General features: G+C 40.3%; 2 protein-coding genes across 2 annotated transcripts; both read left to right on the top strand.

Annotated features, from left to right (window-relative positions):
* Nucleotides 1-1027: 1027 nt before the first annotated feature.
* Nucleotides 1028-11687, top strand: LOC311287482 (polycystin-1-like protein 2; the record flags this gene model as incomplete). Its single annotated transcript, XM_084404352.1, has 6 exons — nucleotides 1028-1203; nucleotides 2662-2796; nucleotides 4586-4788; nucleotides 8868-9055; nucleotides 9165-9300; nucleotides 11458-11687. The coding sequence occupies 6 exons, from the start codon at nucleotides 1028-1030 to the stop codon at nucleotides 11685-11687; spliced, it is 1068 nt and encodes a 355-aa protein (XP_084260478.1).
* A 397-nt stretch (nucleotides 11688-12084) lies between these two features.
* On the top strand, nucleotides 12085-14964 carry LOC311286919 (polycystin-1-like protein 2). Its single transcript, XM_084403365.1, has 3 exons — nucleotides 12085-12333; nucleotides 14092-14176; nucleotides 14275-14964. Exons 1-3 carry the CDS (start codon nucleotides 12205-12207, stop codon nucleotides 14319-14321), a joined length of 261 nt encoding a protein of 86 aa, XP_084259491.1. The 5' UTR covers nucleotides 12085-12204; the 3' UTR covers nucleotides 14322-14964.
* The last annotated feature ends 7499 nt before the right edge of the window (nucleotides 14965-22463 follow it).

The raw sequence follows: 22463 nt of genomic DNA, 5'->3' as shown, positions 1-22463 counted from the left end.
GCATGAATAATCAAGTAAACCCAAGTTGCTTCAGTCCAGTAAATGTTTATCTTTATCTTTATCATTAAAGATTTCTGAGCAAAAAAGATTTTACTTGATAAAAAAAAGTATGAACTATCAATCAGAGGACAGAGAGCATGAAGTAGATTGTGTACAACAGGCTTTTCAGAAAAGTTTTGGTCATATTCATAATTTATAAGCCCTAGAAATGTGCGTATTAAATAGGATACAGTAAGCTAATATATTCATAAAAAGGCATTATACGTATTGTTCAACAGAATTTTACAAAGAATGTTTAGTTTAAGTTATGAGAGAATAAATGTTAAAAAAAAGTTGATTAAAATGTTGCAAAACAATTAATTTTTTAATGAATTTCTACCCCACAAAGGGGCGAGGTATCACAGACATTTACAGACAGATTATGAAAAATGTCAAAATTAAATTCATAAAATTTCAACATAAACCAAATAAGCTAACACTTAAAAACAACATTTTAAACATGTACGTCCCCTCCAAATATGATAAATATGTGAAATATTAAACTTTTATCTGAAAGTGAGTAGATTTCCCACTATACAGGTGGTCATGTTGCTTTTAAATGCGGCTCATTATTTAAACAAAGAATTTATGAATGAAGTCACCAGATCTAAATGTTCACAACAAACACCCTTTCAACATGAAACCTACAAGAAATGAGTCCTACATATTTCCTGCGTCGCCTATTTTAGGGTTAATGCTGTAGAAATCAGCCGATCCCACTCTATCCATTGATACACCATGCAGGATTCTAGTAACATACATCTGAAACGTGGTTAAATGTCTGTGTCCACAGCGTAAGATGACTCTTCTGGAGGACAATCATCCGTGTGCCCAATACAACTACATTTTATATGTGCAGACAGGCCACAGAAGAGGGGCTGGCACCACTGCTAAGGTGATATTATTATTTATTATTTCTTTATTTTTGCAGTGATCCTCATTGGTACGTTTTGAAGGCGCATTACTAAAGTCTTTCTTTTGCCAGGTAATGGTGACCCTCCAGTTCAGCGAAGGACAGAGTGATTCTTACCACTTGTCTGACCCTGAGAAGCCAGTGTTTGAGAGAGGAGGTGTGGATGTGTTTCTGCTCAGTTTACCCTTCTCTCTCGGAGAACCGCAGAGCATTGAGATATCGCATGACAACTCGGGGAGAAGCCCTGATTGGTAGGTGTCTGTATGTCCTGGCTTTTTGCATGGGTTTTCTTATGTTTGCATAGCAAGGCGGAAACAGAGTACACTTTAAAATTAGCTGAGTATTTTGTGTGGCTTAGTATTCCTTTTGTATTTCATTTAATCTTAAAGGTCCCACTTTATATTAGGTGTCTTTAACTATTTTGTCCATACGTAAAGTAAAATATTTATTGTTCGGTGCAATGTATTTATTATGGAAGCTTGTTTCCGCCACAGAATAAAAAATAAAAAAGGTACTTGCTACTGATTCTGACTTTATATCTCACAATTCTGACTTTATATCTCACAATTCTTACTTTATAACACGCAATTGCAACTATATCATGCAATTCTGACTTTAAATCTTGCAATTCTGACTTTATATCTCACAATTCTGACTTTATATCTCACAATTCTTACTTTATAACACGCAATTGCAACTATATCATGCAATTTTGACTTTATATCTTGCAATTCTGACTTTATATCTCACAATTCTGACTTTATAACACGCAATTGCAACTATATCATGCAATTTTGACTTTATATCTTGCAATTCTGACTTTATATCTCACAATTCTGACTTTATATCTCCCAATTCTGACTTTATATCTCACAATTCTGACTTTATATCTCACAATTCTGATTTTATATCTCACAATTCTTACTTTATATCTCACAATTCTTTCTTTATAACACACAATTGCAACTATATCATGCAATTCTGACTTTATAACTCGCAAATGTGAGAAATAAAGTCAAAATTGGGAGATGTAAACTCGCAATTGTGAGATAAAAAGTCGCAATTATCTTTTAAAATGTTTTATTCTGTGGTGGAAACAAGCTTCCATAATTTATTGTATTGATGTTGTACTGCAATAGGGGATACGGGTAAGGTTAGGACAGGTTTAGTGGTATGGGTAGATTTAAGGGTGGGTTAAATGTGAATAATTACAGCTGTAATTACATGTGCATATTTTTTTTAAATATAAGTACAATGTAAAAACATGTATGCACACAATAAGTGCATTGTATCAAATGAGTAATTTAAATGTGAGTATGTACATTGTAGTTAAAGACACTTAATATACAGTGGGTCCAAAATAAATAACTCTATAATGAATAAATGCATTTATAAGAGTGCTGAAATCACAGAATGCATGATTTATTTTATTTTGTGTGCAATATGTCTATTTATATGTACAAAAATATGTGTATTCTCTGTAGTACGTGCATATTATGTGTGTTGAATGTTGCTCCTGGGACAGTCTGTGAAAATACATTTCCTCTATAGAGGACAATGAATCTGACATCTAAGAATATGCTTTTCCAAACATTTATCATAAACGTTGAACTCTTTTGAAGCTGCAATGATGAGTGATGGGTGAGAGAAATATGCCTATGAATGAACTGGGTTGCATACGTCTAAAGCATCAGAATGTTCTCCGTCAGGTACTTGGATAAAGTGCAGATGCAGGATTTACAGACGCTGGAGGTCTCACACTTTCTGTGCTCCTCCTGGCTGAGAGGCGAAACGTGCAAGAGGACCTTCAACTCAGCCAAGTTTAATGAAATCGCAAGCTTTGGGTAAAAACTTACACTGTTTACACCTGGTATTAAGATGCGTTTTGGTCGATCAGATTACAAGTAGACGAGGGAGACACATTCCCGTTTACACCTGGTGTTTTAATCCGTCTCTTTTGTTCACTTTCAGCCACTTTTGTCCTGATTTCTTCGAGGGGAGGGTCTATGAATGGGTAAATGTGTGTGTTTTTTCAGATCTTTCGAGCTAATGGACAGAATAAGCTCATACAATTTACATATGAATGCGCACAGAGATCATCAGCTTTAGTTTCTGCTCTGACACACACAAGATCAGCCGAACACTGTGAGTGTGTGTTAGAAATCAGGAATGGTGGGAGAACATTGTGTTTGGTATATGTTTTTCATCTTCAAACCAAACTTGGGTCTTAAATCCCGTCTGGCTAGAGCTCTTCCCATAATGTTCACGCATTAGATCAGTAGACGGAGAGAAGACGGTCTTTAGTGGCTGTTTGAACACATTCGATCACATGAGCGTTTACACTACGAAAGCAATCCACTGTGTGTTTTCCACTTACTCTGGAAGTTGTCGAAAGTGGACAAGCTCAAAACTTTTCAGACCCTGTTTACACCTGTATTTACTGTAGCGTCATCCACTTGTGATCCGATTGACCAAAACTCATGTTAATACCAAAAACTATATGTTTAATTATTAAAATTATACCTGCACTACCAGTCAAAAGTTTGGATTCAAGTACTCGTTCTTTAACAGTGTTGGGATTATGTAATCAGATTACTTTTTTCAAGTAACTAGTAAAGTAATGCATTACTTTTAAATTTACAATAAAATATGTCAATTATAATTGCAATTTTAACTTTGCAACTACAGGTCAACTAACTAAGTATTAGTAAACTGTTAGGGTTCGGGTTAGTAGAATAAATAGACATGTAGATGGAAAGTTACTTATAGTCAGTCGAATGTCTGTTGAGGAGCATCAAAATATAGTGTTAGCAGATATTAAGCACAGTTTACTAATACTATAATGACTGCTAGTTGACATGTAGTTGCAAAATTACTTGTAGTTAGGAGAATGTCTAAAGTGGATTGTCAAAATAAAGTGTTAGCAGATATTAAGCAGACAGTCTACTAATACTATAATGACTGCTAGTTGACATGTAGTTGCAAAATTACTTGTAGTTAGGAGAATGTCTAAAGTGGATTGTCAAAATAAAGTGTTAGCAGATATTAAGCAGACAGTCTACTAATACTATAATGACTGCTAGTTGACATGTAGTTGCAAAATTACTTGTAGTTAGGAGAATGTGTAAAGTGGATTGTCAATATAAAGTGTTAGCAGATATTAAGCACAGTTTACTAATACTATAATGACTGCTAGTTGACATGTAGTTGCAAAATTACTTGTAGTTAGGAGAATGTCTGAAGTGGATTGTCAATATAAAGTGTTAGCAGATATTAAGCACAGTTTACTAATACTATAATGACTGCTAGTTGATGTGTAGTTGCAAAGTTACTTGTAGTAAGTAAATGTCTAAAGTGGATCATCAAAATAAAGTGTTAGCAGATATTAAGCACAGTCTACTAATACTTTAATGAGAGTTAGTTGACGTGTAGTTGCAAAGTTACTTGTAGTTAGGAGAATGTCTAAAGTGGACCATCGAAAATTGTACCCAATATCAGCACTGAATACAGTACCTGAATACAGCACAACAAACCTTTAAGACACTGAGAATCAACCAGACTTTAGACTGGTAGTGCACATATTAAAATATTTTGGATACATGTTACCTTCCTAACTAAACCATCCCATCCCAGGAATATCTTCCAGACCCGGACATCTTCTGGCTTCCGGGACGAGCACATCTGGGTGTCGATCGTGGACCCGCCCCGGCGCAGTCCCTTCACACGCGTGCAGAGAGTCTCGTGCTGCATGTCTCTGCTGCTCTGCACCATGGCCATCAACATCATGTTCTGGAACATTCCCACTGACGAAGAGTCTCCTGTCCTTCTAAAGATAGGTCAGAAAACCTCCCAGCTGCGTGTTTCATTTGCTGAGATTACGTAACGCTCAAATGTGACGTCTCACTCTCAACAGCACTCTGGTATTTTTATGCAACTCATCGTGTTTGAGAGAGTCATGCTTTTGAGGGAGCAAGTTCTGTTCAGTTGCTTATTAATTTATGTTCATCATTACACATATATATTTTATAATATACAGTATATCTCTATGTATGTGCATATACAGGTGCTGGTCATAAAATTTGAATATCAGCTTATGAAACCCACGAAATCAAAATCCCAGAAAATTAGAATATTACATGAAATCACACAGTAATTACACAGTGATACCATGGTCATTGAGCCAGGTTTTGGTTCTTTTGGCAGTGTGGGCAGGTGCAAATCCTGCTGGAAAATGAAGGAAGCATGAAGTGCTCTGGAAATGTCCTGGTAGACGGCTGCGTTGACTCTGGATTTAATAAAGCACAGTGGACCAAAGTCCTCTTTTCTGATGAGAGCACATTTTGCATCTCATTTGGAAACCAAGGTCCCAGAGTCTGGAGGAAGAATGGAGAGGCACACAATCCAAGATGCTTGAAGTCCAGTGTGAAGTTTCCACAGTCTGTGTTGGTTTGGGGAGCCATGTCATCGGCTGGTGTTGGTCCACTGTGCTGTCCACTCAACGCAGCCGTCTACCAGGACATTTCCAGAGCACTTCATGCTTCCTTCATTTTCCAGCAGGATTTGCACCTGCCCACACTGCCAAAAGAACCAAAACCTGGTTCAATGACCATGGTATTACTGTGTAATTACTGTGTGATTTCATGTAATATTCTAATTTTCTGGGATTTTGATTTCGTGGGTTTCATAAGCTGTAAGCCATAATCATCAAAATTATAACAAATAAAGGCTTGAAATATCTCACTTTGCATGTAATGAGTCTATATAATATATTAGTTTCACCTGTTAAGTTGAATTCTTGAAATAAATCAACTTTTTGATGATATTCTAATTTTATAACCAGCACCTGTATATCTATATATATATATGTATGTATGTATGTATGTATGTATGTGTATATACAGTGCTATGCATAAGTTTAGACACCCATGCTAAAGTTGACTAAAAAGAGGAATAAAAAATCAACGTTTGGAAATTGAACTTAATGCCTTAATTAAAAAAATTAGGAAAAATCCAACCTTTAAGGACACCAATTTTCTTTGTGAATGAATAATGTATCGTAAATAAATAATTGTTCTTCCTTAAAATACAGGGTGCATAAGTTAGTACACCCCTATGTTAAATTCCCATAGAGGCAGGCAGATTTTTATTTTTAAAGGCCAGTTACTTCATGGATCCAGGATACTATGCATCCTGATAAAGTTCCCTTGGCCTTTGGAATTAAAATAGCCCCACATCATCACATAGCCTTCACCATACCTAGAGATTGGCATGATTTTATTTCAGTTAGCCTAATAGCTAGTTTGATTTGCACTGAGAGATGATCTTATGGAAAGTACCCCATGCCAATCTCTAGGTATGGTGAAGGCTATGTGATGATGTGGGGCTATTTTAATTACAAAGGCCAAGGGAACTTTATGAGGATGCATAGTATCCTGGATCCATGAAGTAACTGGCCTTTAAAAATAAAAATCTGCCTGCCTCTATGGGAATTTAACATAGGGGTGTCCAGACTTATGCACCCTGTATTTTAAGGAAGAACATTTATTTATTTACGATATATTATTCATTCACAAAGAAAATTGGTGTCCTTAAAGGTTGGATTTTTCCTAATTTTTTAATTAAGGCATTAAGTTCAATTTCCAAAAGATGATTTTTTATTCCTCTTTTTAATCAACTTTAGCATGGGTGTCTAAACTTATGCATAGCACTGTATATATATATGTCTGTATATAAATTAAGTATATATATACTTAATCTTATTACTTAATCTTATTAAACACAAATTTGGCTGAGTAATTACCCCTGAAAGATAATTTTAATAATTTTAAAGCATCAGATAGACATTACAAAAAGTAGATTTAGAAAAAGAATATTTGATTTGATTCAACATAGAATTTAGGCTTCAACAACCATTAATTAATTGGTTGCATGCGTTAACATGCTAATTTTGACAGCACTTTTTATTGTTTATTATTTTCAATTCGACTTTATTCCAGACTCATGGTCCAATATAGATACAGGACACACACACACACCAAATTAAATAGGCATTTTTAAAAGACAGCTGTACCAGTGCCTCCACAGCTTGGACTGGTAGCGGACTGCACTAAATCTAATATTTGTTAGTGACATAATTATTTCATTCTCAGATTTATTTAACCTACAGATAAAGCTATACATTAACTTTCGCAAAGTTGCTTGTTAGAGTGTTAATTCGAGCTGTGACAAACGTTTCACTCGCACTAGTCCATCTTGGTCGCTTTAAAAGCACACGACAAGCATCATTGTGCAGCTTTTGCAGACTGGCTTTTTATAGTTAGTCCAAAGATGGGCCGTGTACAGAGAAGGACAATATGTCTTAAACAGAGTCATCTTAACATTGTCTGTACAGTGTCCAAACTAACGTGCGAGAGTATTAGCCAGGGCGTACAAAGTTCTACATTGTCTAAAAATGTCTTCATCATCAGACATGTCCTCTGTGAAGATATGCCCAAGATACTTGATTTTCCTTGTGACCTCAAGCACAACATTTGACAGAAAGAAGTCCGGAAATTTCATAAACTTGTCTTCCTTGGTCCTACAGATCATGACCACACTCTTAGTTGCATTATACTGTATGTCATGTTCTAGACCATAACTGGGGACAAGATCCCCCCCACAGCAGACACACTGTTCCCCCATTTGATCTGCATCGTTTGCTGTGTATACCAGTAGGTTAAAGGGATGGTTCGGAGTAAAATCAACCTAGGGTCCATGCACCATGACATCAAACCAAACACCCCCCCAGAAGCCTTTTTTCCCTTGGTTTAACATTATTAAAGTTAGAGCTATCAGCCGAATGGCTTAGTGCAGGCGCTAATGGCTCCAAGTTTGTATCTCGTAAATTACCCCACTAATAATGCCCAGAATGGTACCAAACTTCTACAGTAGTACAAATAGGTTCCGTACTCATAAAACGAGGCATTGGAAAGTTTGTAAGTACATCAGGAGTTTATTTAAATAACACTTGCCTGATGGCTAATGCTACCGCTAACCCGGACACCGACGTCACTTCACTGAGTTGAGAAAAGCACGTAAAAGTCCTGGCAGAAAGCGATGCATAAGGATGTAGTGTAACGACGAATTGTTATTTTTTCCGAAGTGTTGACAACTAATAATTGTTATAAACTGGTACTACCAACAAAATATTAGTGCATTCCTGGAACTGGGCGTCGTTACACTACATCCTTATGCATCGCTTTCAAAGGTACACCTTTTTGGATTCATTTAATAAATAATTTTCTGTGGTTTACTCTATCAAATGCTTTAGATGCATCTAAGAAACATAAAAATGGAGGAGCTCTGGTTTTTATATTTAGCAATTATCTCTTTAAGAGTTTATATACACATGTCTGTGCCCAGCATAGCTTTAAAACCAAACTGGTTATCCGTAGATCTAACAAATTCTGAGAATCCTGTCCAGCAGGATTTTTTCCATTATTTTTGACACTATGGCCAATGCTATTGGTCTGTAATTGTCAGAACTGCCGATTTTCCCGAGTTTTGTCTTTGACCACAGGAACTAACAAGACAGTTAACATTGAGTCAGGTTAAAAAACATGTACAAGAAAAGCAGTAAAACAGATAGAAAGCAGTGGAGCCAACCTCGCACCTGCAAACTTTAAATGCCCAGCAGCAACACCATCCAACCCACTAGCTTTATTATTAGACAATTTGCAAATTGCAAAGTGACAGAATTATATCTGTGCTGTCAACTTTACTCACAGTATAGGACTCACTCTTAACACAATTAAACTAATTACTGTAGTGTTGTCGCCAAAGTCGTCAGATATTATCAGTATCTGTATATATTTATTTATATTATTTTTACTGAAAATATACATCAGTACACAAAATATTTTCTTGAATTTTACAGGCTCTTTTCAGCTGACATGGCAGGAGTTCATGGTAGCCGTGGAGAGCGGTCTTTTCATGTTCCCCATCAACATCCTCATCATTACTATCTTCAGACACATCAAACCTCGCATTCTCCTGAAGAAAGACAAGGCTGACTCCAAGAAAACTAAAGGAGCTGCTGCTGTGTCTATGAACACCATCATGAAGGTACTTGTAGAAGTAGTTCTGAAGCAGAATAACGGCTCTATCGAATAACTCTGCTCTCTCGAGTATGTACTGTATGCATTATGTGTGAATGTTCTGTTCTTACTCTAAGGAAACCATAGGACTGTTAAATCATCTCAGCAAAAGCCCAAAAAACAATCTGGCTGCCAAAGAGATCCTGCCTGAAACAAGTGGTGACCTTTTCTGGGCCCTGAAGAAAGTGAATGGCGTCCTTCAGATTATGCAAGGTTCCTTGATCAGTACTACACATTTCATTTCTATGTGCTATATTTAACATTATGTTAGTGTTCATGATACGTATTACTCAAATCAGTGTTATTTTAGTAAAAAATACTGGCTACTGTAGCAGGCGGAGAGTTTGGGGCGTGGCTACTGTAGCGGGCGGAGGGTTTGGGGCGTGGCTTATGTAGCAGGAGGAGGGTTTGGGGCGTTGCTACTGTAGCAGGAGGAGGGTTTGGGGCGGGGGGTTTGGGGCGAGGCTTCTGTATCAAGCGGAGGGTTTGGGGCGTTGCTTCTGTAGCAAGCGGAGGGTTTGGGGCGTGGCTACTGTAGCAGGCGGAGGGTTTGGGGCGTGGCTTCTGTAGCAAGCAGAGGGTTTGGGGCATGGCTACTGTAGCAGGCGGAGGGTTTGGGGCGTGGCTACTGTAGCGGGCGGAGGGTTTGGGGCGTGGCTTCTGTAGCAGGCGGAGGGTTTGGGGCGTTGCTACTGTAGCAGGAGGAGGGTTTGGGCCGTGGCTACTGTAGCAGGCGGAGGGTTTGGGGCTTGGGCCTGGCTGCTGTAGCAAGCGGAGGGTTTGGGGCGTGGCTGCTGTAGCAAGCGGAGGGTTTGGGGCGTGGCTGCTGTAGCAAGCGGAGGGTTTGGGGCGTGGCTACTGTAGCAGGCGGAGGGTTTGGGGCGTGGGCCTGGCTGCTGTAGCAAGCGGAGGGTTTGGGGCGTGGCTGCTGTAGCAAGCGGAGGGTTTGGGGCGTGGCTACTGTAGCAGGCGGAGGGTTTGGGGCCTGGCTGCTGTAGCAAGCGTAGGGTTTGGGGTGTGGCTACTGTAGCAAGCGGAGGGTTTGGGGCGTGGCTACTGTAGCAAGCGGAGGGTTTGGGGCGTGGCTACTGTAGCAAGCGGAGGGTTTGGGCCGTGGCTACTGTAGCAGGAGGAGGGTTTGGGCCGTGGCTACTGTAGCAGGCGGAGGGTTTGGGGCTTGGGCCTGGCTGCTGTAGCAAGCGGAGGGTTTGGGGCGTGGCTGCTGTAGCAAGCGGAGGGTTTGGGGCGTGGCTACTGTAGCAGGCGGAGGGTTTGGGGCCTGGCTGCTGTAGCAAGCGGAGGGTTTGGGGCGTGGCTACTGTAGCAAGCGGAGGGTTTGGGGCGTGGCTACTGTAGCAAGCGGAGGGTTTGGGGCGTGGCTACTGTAGCAAGCGGAGGGTTTGGGGCGTGGCTACTGTAGCAGGAGGAGGGTTTGGGCGTGGCTACTGTAGCAGGAGGAGGGTTTGGGGCGTGGCTGCTGTAGCAGGAGGAGGGTTTGGGGCGTGGCTACTGTAGCGGGCGGAGGGTTTGGGGCGTGGCTTCTGTAGCAGGCGGAGAGTTTGGGGCGTTGCTACTGTAGCAGGAGGAGGGTTTGGGGCGTGGCTACTGTAGCAGGAGGAGGGTTTGGGGCGTGGGCGTGGCTACTGTAGCAAGCAGAGGGTTTGGGGCGTGGCTACTGTAGCAGGCAGAGGGTTTGGGGCCTGGCTGCTGTAGCAAGCGGAGGGTTTGGGGCGTGGCTGCTGTAGCAAGCGGAGGGTTTGGGGCGTGGCTACTGTAGCAAGCGGAGGGTTTGGGGCGTGGCTACTGTAGCAGGAGGAGGGTTTGGGGCGTGGCTGCTGTAGCAGGAGGAGGGTTTGGGGCGTGGCTACTGTAGCGGGCGGAGGGTTTGGGGCGTGGCTACTGTAGCAGGCGGATGGTTTGGGGCGTGGCTTCCGTAGCAGGAGGAGGGTTTGGGGCGTGGCTACTGTAGCAGGAGGCGGGTTTGGGGCGTGGCTACCGTAGCAGGAGGAGGGTTGGGGGCGTGGCTTCCGTAGCAGGCGGAGGATGCTCAATTGCTAACTCATGGTACATAGTATCACAGCTAAAAGTATTTCTAATATGTTGGACCTTTTTTTGAAAGTAGCCTACTTTAGTTTTACCTGTTGAGATAAACCTTCACATGCACCCGTAAGAGCTGTGTTTGTGATGTTTGAGTTGGGGAAGGTTTGCAAGGTTGTTTGAAAATATGATTTATTTTTGTAATTCCACTAAAAACTAAATACTTCACCTTAGAAGTAAAACTAAATAGTTCTCATTAGAATTGTTTTTCAAATGTGCATGTTTTATATTATACAGGGACTCATCATAGCTCTATTGTGTGTTCCCATTCAGTGGAAAGTGATGACACTCATTGGTCGTACTGCAGCCGCTTCGTGCTCTATTCGCTGAGCCACATTTCTCACCTACTGGAGCACGTGGGAGAAAAGGGTTTATTTCTTAATGAAGAGCTTCGGGAGGCTCGTGGAATGGTCAGTGATCTGCTGAAAAAAGCTGAAATAGCGTCTGTCCAGTTCACTCCCCAAAGGTCAGGACTGTCTCCTCTGCAGCTTCTCCTATTGTAAATGTATTAAAAATAAAAAATAAATGTACTTGATAACTCAAGAAGTGCTGTTAAAAGCTGCACTTTTGCTACCAAAAAAATGACTGTATAAATGCACTATGTATGGAAGCCTGTTTCCGCCACAGAATAAAAAATAAAGAAGGTAATTGCGACTTTTCATCTCACAATTCTGACTTTTTTTCTCGCAATTGCGTGTTATAAAGTCAGAAATTAGCAATTCTGAGGAAAAACGTATTTTTTTCCTTAGAATTGGACTTTATAACTTGCAATTGCGAGTTTACATCTCAATTCTGAGAAAAGATGTCAGAATTACGAGATATAAACTTGCAATTCGTGTTATAAAGTCAGACCTGTGAGATATAAACTTGCAAATGTGAGAAAAAAAGTCAGAATTGCAAGTTAATTTTTTTTTTCTTTTTTTTTTTTTCAGTCTACCATCTGTGCAAGTAGAGAAGAAGAAACAGGGTTGGTGGTTGCCTTGGTGGTTTCTTTTTATTGGCTGGTTCCTGCTTTTTACCATGAGCGGGTTTTCCACCTTCTTTACCCTGCTTTATGGCCTCAAGTACGGAAAGGAGTCATCCATACAGTGGGTGATCACTCTTTCATTATCGCTTGTCCAAAGCATCTTCATCTTGCAGCCCCTTAAGGTAAGAACCAGGATGATTACTGGGGTCTTCTCAGGAAAAATAATCTTGAGATGCAGGAGACTTAAAGGAATAGCTCACCCAAAAATCTGCTATTCTTTACTGGAACACAAGAGAAACACAGAACAAAGTTCATACGGCTGTTTTTTCAAGCTCCAAAAAGGACAAAAGAGCCGATATACTCACGGCGAAGTTCTTTTTCGTTCTTCGCTTAGGGGTAAAAAGTCGTTTGAAACACATGATCAGTGGTTTACTGTTAGCAAACATCCGGACGCGAAATATGTGCTGAACGCTATTCTATCAATAACTAAATAATCTCACAACAAAAAAATGACAGCGGTGAGAAAACAGGCGTTAAGAAAGCATCTGATCATAGTGATATGGATATGTTTGCATCAGCTCTGCGATTTAGCTCTCCGGTAAAGTCACCTGACGTTTATTTAAACAGCATTTGATACAGTCGATTGCTTTAGGCCTTGTGTCCACCAGAGCGTTTTTTTCCCAAGGCTTGTGCATTTTTCCAATTGTTTTCAGTGGGATTTTTAGCGCAATTTTCCACCGGACAAAATTGCGATTGTTAACTCATGATTTCTGTTCTGTCTGTGCGCACCAATCTTGCACTTCTATCTACTCCTCAACCAGACCACCTAGAGACTTCGGGTTTTCGGCATTATGTTAAGGAAGGTCTAATCTCGGGAACGCACAAAAAAAATCCAGGAAAAGATTTTGGATTTCCTGGAAATTCCAGAAAAAAATCAGTTTTTTGCAAATTTCTCAGCAACCATAATAGCTATCGAGTTGAAACAAGAAAATTGAGAAAATTGCGCTAAAACACTCACTGAGTTTTTATTACTTGTTTTAAATGGCAGCAGTGTGACGAGGCATGTGAAGAATGTTCAACTTTGGTTAAAACCCAGTGCTCATCACTGTCACTTTTTACCCAGCCATCCAATCACAGTGGAGGAGGGGCGGGACTAATACCACACTGACCAACCGTCACATTGCGCTTGTACAACGATAACAAACGACAACAACAAGCATATCTCTTCATCCAAAACTAGAACCAGAGCAAGTACATTACACTGTGTCGACATCTTGTTTTATTCAGGAACAAACAATTAGCAAAATCAGATACTAGTAACAGTTCTGCGGATCTTCCTTATTATAGCACAAATAGCATCTTAACTAAAAAAAATTTAAAACCTGTGATGCCGAAGCATTACATTAAAAATTAAACATTAATTAATTGTGTGTCCTTACAACAGTTTCTACTATAAAGCATCTCTCCAGTGTGTTCATGTTTTTACTCGCGTCTGACCTCGACGAACTGAACAGAAGCAATTTACCGAAGATTTACACCTCAAAGAAGGCGGAGCCTCAGAGCCACACCCACCTATTACATCATCAGTACGGACCAATGGAGTTCAAAGGCGTTTACCAACCTGATTCGAACTCCAAACAAATTTCATTTCGTTTGAAATGACGTCACACCAGTTTGTTCTTCGATTTGACTTATATTATATAGTATATCGGGGCCCTTAAAAGTAGTCTATTCTTCCAGTAAAGTAACTAGTAAATGAATAATGCATTAAGTACGAATGAATGTGAGTACTGAGAATGAGTAAATGTATTTATATATTATTTAGGTGAACTATTCCTTTAAGCAACCGTCTCTGTTTGCTCTCAAACTAGTTTTATTTTGGATGTCTAGGAGATACAATTGAGATTACTGTTCTCTTTCATGACTGTTATGGATGACAGGTGATATTTGTGGCGATCTTCTTTGCCATGATCCTGAGGCCAGTAGCTGTGGAGAACAACGAGGAGGTCGATCTGCTCCTGCAGGGTGAGAACATGCACACGAGACTACTAAATAACCTTTTCTGTGCCAATATCACAACAGTATTACCATATTAATATGAATGCCTTGTTGCGATTTTACAGAGCAAAAGGAAAAATGTGAGGAATACTCTGGGAGATCGATATCCTGATTATGTCGCGCCTCAAATTCAAATCCAGAAGGAAAATGCTTGGTTTGAGAGGTCATCAAACTCACCCAATTTTATTCTAGATTTTGGTGTTGGGAACAGAGGATGCCATTTTCATAACTATGTAAATGATCGGCGTCTCACTGTCTCTTGCAGTTTATAATCCATTTGTGTAGGCAGACTTCATTGATAACTCTGTATCAAAAAAAAGCTATTTAGTCAATACCGTTACGGTAACAATGGTCTTCAGTTTAACACTCTCATCAAGGTTCATTTGTTCTGATCAAATCACAAAACAAAAGTGGGCTTTTTAATAGACCATAGCAATAATGTCGTTTGAAAAATAACATCTATAGGGATTATTATAAAAATGACTGAAAATATATATATAGATCTACATGCTGGTGTTCAGTCTCATTCTAGACATTGTTTAAATTACTAGAAGAGCAGATTCTCATAACACTCACATTTTGGTAACTAGTGTTTCTGCTGTAATTGTTGAGATTTTGCTTAGTGTCATCTTAGTCTGAGAGCTATATTACATAAACAAAACCTGAATATTCACTATTATGTCTCAATTAACTCCATAAATACTCTGTAAAATGTATTTTAGTATATCTTCAATAAAACACTTATTTTCCAATGCATTTCAGTGTATCATTGAAAAACATATATTTGACATTCAGTGCAGTTATGATCGACGGACTAGTTCAAAACTACTGCTGTAATTGCCCCTTTTGGGTGGAAGCAAAAACATGCAGTTTTCATGTTGTAATGTTTCTTTAAGACCCGTCTTTGACCCGAGCCTTGCATTCTGTGTATTAAATGCAAACGAGCTGCTGTTTCCCAGAAGTGGGCGGAGCCTTTACGGCTCATGCCTCAGACACTCTGCCAACAACAAACACAACATCTGTTTGTTTTTGATGATCATCTCTGCCGCTGTGTTACTCATGTGGCATTGACTTCTGTTATTCAGTTTTCTGAGCACGCACACACATCCAAATTACGACTAAAGACTATTTTAGGAGAATTAAATTAAAGGTTTGGGAGAAAATTATTGTATTAAACAATAATGATTGCATTTTTTTTTCATGCAATCATAAATAATGATATCAAATACAATATTTTCAAGCTAAAGACGATTGATTATTCATAAATAACTGGTTTTATCAACTTAAACGAGTCTACTGGGTTTGAGCAATGATTGAATAGCATTATACTGTAGACAATCAAGTCTAAATCAAAGGTTTTAAATATTGATGTTTATTAAGTTAAACTAAATTAGTTAAATTTTCTTCTCAAAACTGGCGTTCGTCCACTGACGTTAATCCAGACATAAATCTGCATTGTTTATCCTTTTGATCTTTCATTAAAAAAATCCTAACCTTTCATTGAAGTAAAACAATTGAACGTGGGGGAAACTCAAATGATTAAATAAATGGGTTTTCTCCAATGCATGTTGGCCACAATTATTGGCATCCCTTGAAATTCTTATGAGTAAAATATCTGAAGATCTCTGAAGTATATTCCTATTCATATTTAAGGTTGTTGTTTTTTCACTCCATGGTGACTAGGAGCATGAAATTGTCCTGCCATGTCTTTCTGTTTCACAGGAGTATAAATATGAGGAATCACAAAGGCCAAATGCCCTTAATCATTCCTCACAATGAGTAAAACCAAATAATATAGTTCTGATGTGCAGCAAAAGATTATTGAGCTTATAAAATAGAAAGTAGCTGTATGAAAATCGCTAAAGCATTGAAAATCCCCATTTCCACCATCAGGGTGTAAAAGAATAACCAGTGTGAGATTCCAGACAACAACATATAGTGTCGGCCCAGATCCGGCCCACATCTGGTACACGTGGATGCAACGCGATCTGGGCCGACACTATATTGCTGTCTAGGGCCAAAATCTGTATGAAAAATACATTTTTATCTTGCTTCGCAATCACCACTAAGCTTAACCTTATGCATTAAAGGAGGGACTGAGCAGTGGATTAGAGCAGGGGTTCTCAACCTTTTGCAACTCATGGCCCAAATTTGGGGGTAGTCTACTACCACTGCCTACACGGCCCACCAGATAGAGCTCCGAGGCCCACCAGAGGGCCACCTGTTGAGAATCACTGGATTAGAGTATCATAGACATGTGATGTTGGGTCACTGAGTCAGTAAGCAAAAACCAAGCAACCACCCATAACACTTTAGCAATCACTTAGCCTAACCATCTGGCATTGTGGTACAACATCATGGCTCAAGCAACATGCACATTTTCTTCAAAAAATAAATAGATAATAGATATATAGTTCTACTAGTATATAAATCTACTCTTTATATTTCCCACCGAAACCTTTGGCCTAGAGCAGCCTAACCGCTCACAATACTTAACCAACCACCAAGAAACCAATTCATCAGCAGGTGAGTTATTGCACACAAGCACATTCTCTATAAAAATCTTAATATATGTACAGTCAAACCAAAATTTCTCACATTATCACAGTTTATTTTGCTATAGTTTAGAAAATGGTAATAAAATATGAAAAGAACTCAAAAGTTGATATTTGACTGGTTTTGTCCATCCTTCTGTTAGACTGTCTCACACATGAATTATGTTGAATATCTGTCAGCTGTTAAATTTAACTACACAATTAGATAATACCAGTTTAGGTCAAATAATTACCAAGCAATGCTAAATTTTGTTCAGGTGTAAAAAGGTCACATTAGCAATTAAAGAAAAAAAACACTTCAGTAAAACATATTCATGTCAAAGTGTCTGAATAATTTTTGGTCCCAAATTATTATAAATTTGACTGGTAGTCACTGTATAAAGAATATTTGTGTATAATATGTCACAGTTTACTTTATTTTCCTATCCTCACTTACATAAATGAACTATAGTGCCCAGCACCCACTAGTAAAAAAAAAAGATAAAAAATTATATCTGATGTCTGAATAATTTTTGGTTTGACTTTATATATATATAATCACCTGATTCACCCGACGTTTTGGGTGCTGTGAATACAGAGATGCTGTTTACTCTTGTCACTAAGGTCACATGTTGGCCCTGAAGCGCTGTGAAGCCGACAGGAACATGGTTTAGGGTTTATGTGTGTGTGTACTCCCTCCCAACAACAAATATGTAAATCAGTTCTTTGGAAAGATTGTTTTTGGCAAGGAGACAGTGAAGGTCAGTGTGAGATGCAGCCAGAAGTGCTTTCAAAATAGGGCATGTTCCCCCATTGTTTTACCTTGATGGCCTAGATTACATGGAGATATATTCTGCTAAAATAATTATAAACAAAACACCTGTGGCCTTGTTTTTTCTTTTTCTTTTTGGGTAACGTCATAAAATAGCTTGTGGGGTGAAAGTCATCCACACACACTTTTTTTTTTTAGGTGATACAAAAATAAACATCTTTAAAATAAAAAAGGTTGCGTTATAATGGAAACTTAAGAGGACAGGATTCAAAGTGTTATATTCATTAAAAAATCATTTTCGGGGAAAAGGAAGAGACTTTCTGTCTGTGCTTCTATGTGAAGAATGGCACAAGCATGTGTGTGTCGTATTTCACCCAAACATCAAAAGCTAAAAAAAATTATATGAAATAAATGTATGAAAAGTATAAAAATGCATTCTATTTTTGGACCATTAAGATTTTTTTTTGCATTGAATTTTCATGTAAGTAAAGCACCACCCTCCACAGACATATAGACATGATCACTCCAGAAATTGAATACAGTAAGGACATTACTAACTTGACACATTTATTTTTTCATGCTTCCAGTTAGAAGGACAGATGTGTGTTCTTGTGAGCGTGTGATCACAGGAACTGAATGTTCTTCGAGAGAACATGTTCCTCCTACAGCTGTCACATGGATTATTCTCCAGGCCATCGACTCACAGCTACACACTGAAATTACCTCAGGGGTTTTAGAAAATAACTTATTACCTAAGTTGACAAAAGTAACCCTTATAAATAGTACAGAGTTTAGCTTAGGTCCGGTTTACACCTGGTATTAAGATGCGTTTTTGGTCGATCGGATCACAAGTGGACGACACTAAATACAGGTGTCAACGGGGTCTTAAAAAGATAAAAACAGATAAAAGAGATGGATTAAAACACCAGGTGTAAACAGGAATGTGTCTCTCGTCCACTTGTGATCCGATAGACCAAAACGCTTCTTAATACCAGGAGTAAACAGGGCCTTAGATCTTCAAGATCTTGATTAGCCTTTTCAATTCTGCTTAATTACGGTTAAAGCTAAACTTTGCAGGACAAGAATTAAATCAATCTAAAGCTTGACTCTCTTTATTTTCTTATTGGTCTTCTTGCTGAAGCTCAAACGTGCTGTGTAACACAGGAATGAACCTCATTGGCTCTTGCTGAAGCTCAATCGTGCTGCGTAACACGAGAATGAACCTCAGTGGTTCTTGCTGAAGCTCAAACGTGCTGCGTAACACCAGAATGAACCTCATTGGTTCTTGCAGAAGCTCAAACGTGATGCGTAACACCAGAATGAACCTCATTGGTTCTTGCAGAAGCTCAAACGTGATGCGTAACACCAGAATGAACCTCATTGGTTCTTGCTGAAGCTCAAACGTCCTGCGTAACACCAGAATGAACCTCATTGGTTCTTGCAGAAGCTCAAACGTGCTGCGTTACACCAGAATGAACCTCACTGGTTCTTGCAGAAGCTCAAACGTGCTGCGTAACACCAGAATGAACCTCACTGGTTCTTGCAGAAGCTCAAACGTGCTGCGTTACACCAGAATGAACCTCACTGGTTCTTGCAGAAGCTCAAACGTGCTGCGTAACACCAGAATGAACCTCACTGGTTCTTGCAGAAGCTCAAACGTGCTGCGTAACACCAGAATGAACCTCACTGGTTCTTGCAGAAGCTCAAACGTGCTGCGTAACACCAGAATGAACCTCACTGGTTCTTGCAGAAGCTCAAACGTGCTGTAACACCAGAATGAACCTCATTGGTTCTTGCTGAAGCTCAAACGTGCTGTAACACCAGAATGAACCTCATTGGTTCTTGCTGAAGCTCAAACGTGCTGCGTAACACCAGAATGAACCTCACTGGTTCTTGCAGAAGCTCAAACGTGCTGTAACACCAGAATGAACCTCATTGGTTCTTGCTGAAGCTCAAACGTGCTGCGTAACACCAGAATGAACCTCATTGGTTCTTGCTGAAGCTCAAACGTGCTGCGTAACACCAGAATGAACCTCACTGGTTCTTGCAGAAGCTCAAACATGCTGCGTAACACCAGAATGAACCTCACTGGTTCTTGCTGAAGCTCAAACGTGCTGCGTAACACGAGAATGAACCTCATTGGTTCTTGCTGAAGCTCAAACGTGCTGCGTAACACCAGAATGAACCTCACTGGTTCTTGCAGAAGCTCAAACGTGCTGTAACACCAGAATGAACCTCATTGGTTCTTGCTGAAGCTCAAACGTGCTGTAACACCAGAATGAACCTCATTGGTTCTTGCTGAAGCTCAAACGTGCTGCGTAACACCAGAATGAACCTCACTGGTTCTTGCAGAAGCTCAAACGTGCTGTAACACCAGAATGAACCTCATTGGTTCTTGCTGAAGCTCAAACGTGCTGCGTAACACCAGAATGAACCTCATTGGTTCTTGCTGAAGCTCAAACGTGCTGCGTAACACCAGAATGAACCTCACTGGTTCTTGCAGAAGCTCAAACATGCTGCGTAACACCAGAATGAACCTCACTGGTTCTTGCTGAAGCTCAAACGTGCTGCGTAACACGAGAATGAACCTCATTGGTTCTTGCTGAAGCTCAAACGTGCTGCGTAACACCAGAATGAACCTCACTGGTTCTTGCAGAAGCTCAAACGTGCTGTAACACCAGAATGAACCTCATTGGTTCTTGCTGAAGCTCAAACGTGCTGCGTAACACCAGAATGAACCTCACTGGTTCTTGCAGAAGCTCAAACGTGCTGCGTAACACCAGAATGAACCTCACTGGTTCTTGCAGAAGCTCAAACATGCTGCGTAACACCAGAATGAACCTCACTGGTTCTTGCTGAAGCTCAAACGTGCTGTAACACCAGAATGAACCTCATTGCTTCTTGCTGAAGCTCAAACGTGCTGCGTTACACCAGAATGAACCTCACTGGTTCTTGCAGAAGCTCAAACGTGCTGCGTAACACCAGAATGAACCTCACTGGTTCTTGCAGAAGCTCAAACGTGCTGCGTAACACCAGAATGAACCTCACTGGTTCTTGCAGAAGCTCAAACATGCTGCGTAACACCAGAATGAACCTCACTGGTTCTTGCAGAAGCTCAAACGTGCTGTAACACCAGAATGAACCTCATTGGTTCTTGCTGAAGCTCAAACGTGCTGTAACACCAGAATGAACCTCATTGGTTCTTGCTGAAGCTCAAACGTGCTGCGTAACACCAGAATGAACCTCACTGGTTCTTGCAGAAGCTCAAACATGCTGCGTAACACCAGAATGAACCTCACTGGTTCTTGCAGAAGCTCAAACGTGCTGCGTAACACCAGAATGAACCTCACTGGTTCTTGCAGAAGCTCAAACATGCTGCGTAACACCAGAATGAACCTCACTGGTTCTTGCAGAAGCTCAAACGTGCTGTAACACCAGAATGAACCTCATTGGTTCTTGCTGAAGCTCAAACGTGCTGTAACACCAGAATGAACCTCATTGCTTCTTGCTGAAGCTCAAACGTGCTGTAACACCAGAATGAACCTCATTGGTTCTTGCTGAAGCTCAAACGTGCTGTAACACCAGAATGAACCTAATTGCTTCTTGCTGAAGCTCAAACGTGCTGTAACACCAGAATGAACCTCACTGGTTCTTGCAGAAGCTCAAACGTGCTGCGTAACACCAGAATGAACCTCATTGCTTCTTGCTGAAGCTCAAACGTGCTGTAACACCAGAATGAACCTCATTGGTTCTTGCTGAAGCTCAAACGTGCTGTAACACCAGAATGAACCTCATTGGTTCTTGCAGAAGCTCAAACGTGATGCGTAACACCAGAATGAACCTAATTGCTTCTTGCTGAAGCTCAAACGTGCTGTAACACCAGAATGAACCTCATTGGTTCTTGCTGAAGCTCAAACGTGCTGCGTAACACCAGAATGAACCTCATTGGCTCTTGCTGAAGCTCAAACGTGCTGCGTAACACCAGAATGAACCTCATTGGCTCTTGCTGAAGCTCAAACGTGCTGCGTAACACGAGAATGAACCTCATTGGTTCTTGCAGAAGCTCAAACGTGATGCGTAACACCAGAATGAACCTCATTGCTTCTTGCTGAAGCTCAAACGTGCTGCGTAACACCAGAATGAACCTCACTGGTTCTTGCAGAAGCTCAAACGTGCTGCGTAACACCAGAATGAACCTAATTGGTTCTTGCTGAAGCTCAAACGTGCTGTAACACCAGAATGAACCTCATTGGTTCTTGCTGAAGCTCAAACGTGCTGTGTAACACCAGAATGAACCTCATTGGCTCTTGCTGAAGCTCAAACGTGCTGCGTAACACGAGAATGAACCTCATTGGTTCTTGCAGAAGCTCAAACGTGATGCGTAACACCAGAATGAACCTCATTGGTTCTTGCTGAAGCTCAAACGTGCTGTAACACCAGAATGAACCTCATTGGTTCTTGCAGAAGCTCAAACGTGCTGCGTAACACCAGAATGAACCTCATTGCTTCTTGCTGAAGCTCAAACGTGCTGTAACACCAGAATGAACCTCACTGGTTCTTGCAGAAGCTCAAACGTGCTGTGTAACACCAGAATGAACCTCACTGGTTCTTGCAGAAGCTCAAACGTGCTGCGTAACACGAGAATGAACCTCACTGGTTCTTGCAGAAGCTCAAACGTGCTGCGTAACACGAGAATGAACCTCATTGGTTCTTGCAGAAGCTCAAACGTGCTGCGTAACACCAGAATGAACCTCACTGGTTCTTGCAGAAGCTCAAACGTGCTGTGTAACACCAGAATGAACCTCATTGGTTCTTGCAGAAGCTCAAACGTGATGCGTAACACGAGAATGAACCTCATTGGCTCTTGCTGAAGCTCAAACGTGCTGCGTAACACCAGAATGAACCTCATTGGTTCTTGCAGAAGCTCAAACGTGATGCGTAACACCAG

The sequence above is a fragment of the Rutilus rutilus genome (genome assembly GCF_951802725.1).
Source record: "Rutilus rutilus genome assembly, chromosome: 3".
NCBI lineage: Eukaryota > Metazoa > Chordata > Actinopteri > Cypriniformes > Leuciscidae > Rutilus > Rutilus rutilus.
Note: the sequence above shows the minus strand (reverse complement) of the source record. Positions and strands in the feature narration are given on the sequence as shown.

Bases quoted from the DNA above. Each gene is read 5' to 3' on its own strand.
- LOC311286919 (XM_084403365.1), top strand. From the start codon at position 12,205: ATGAGCGGGTTTTCCACCTTCTTTACCCTGCTTTATGGCCTCAAGTAC. The intron at 12,334-14,091 runs GTAAGAACCAGG...TATGGATGACAG, and splicing joins TCATCTTGCAGCCCCTTAAG to GTGATATTTGTGGCGATCTT. The intron at 14,177-14,274 runs GTGAGAACATGC...GCGATTTTACAG, and splicing joins GGTCGATCTGCTCCTGCAGG to AGCAAAAGGAAAAATGTGAG.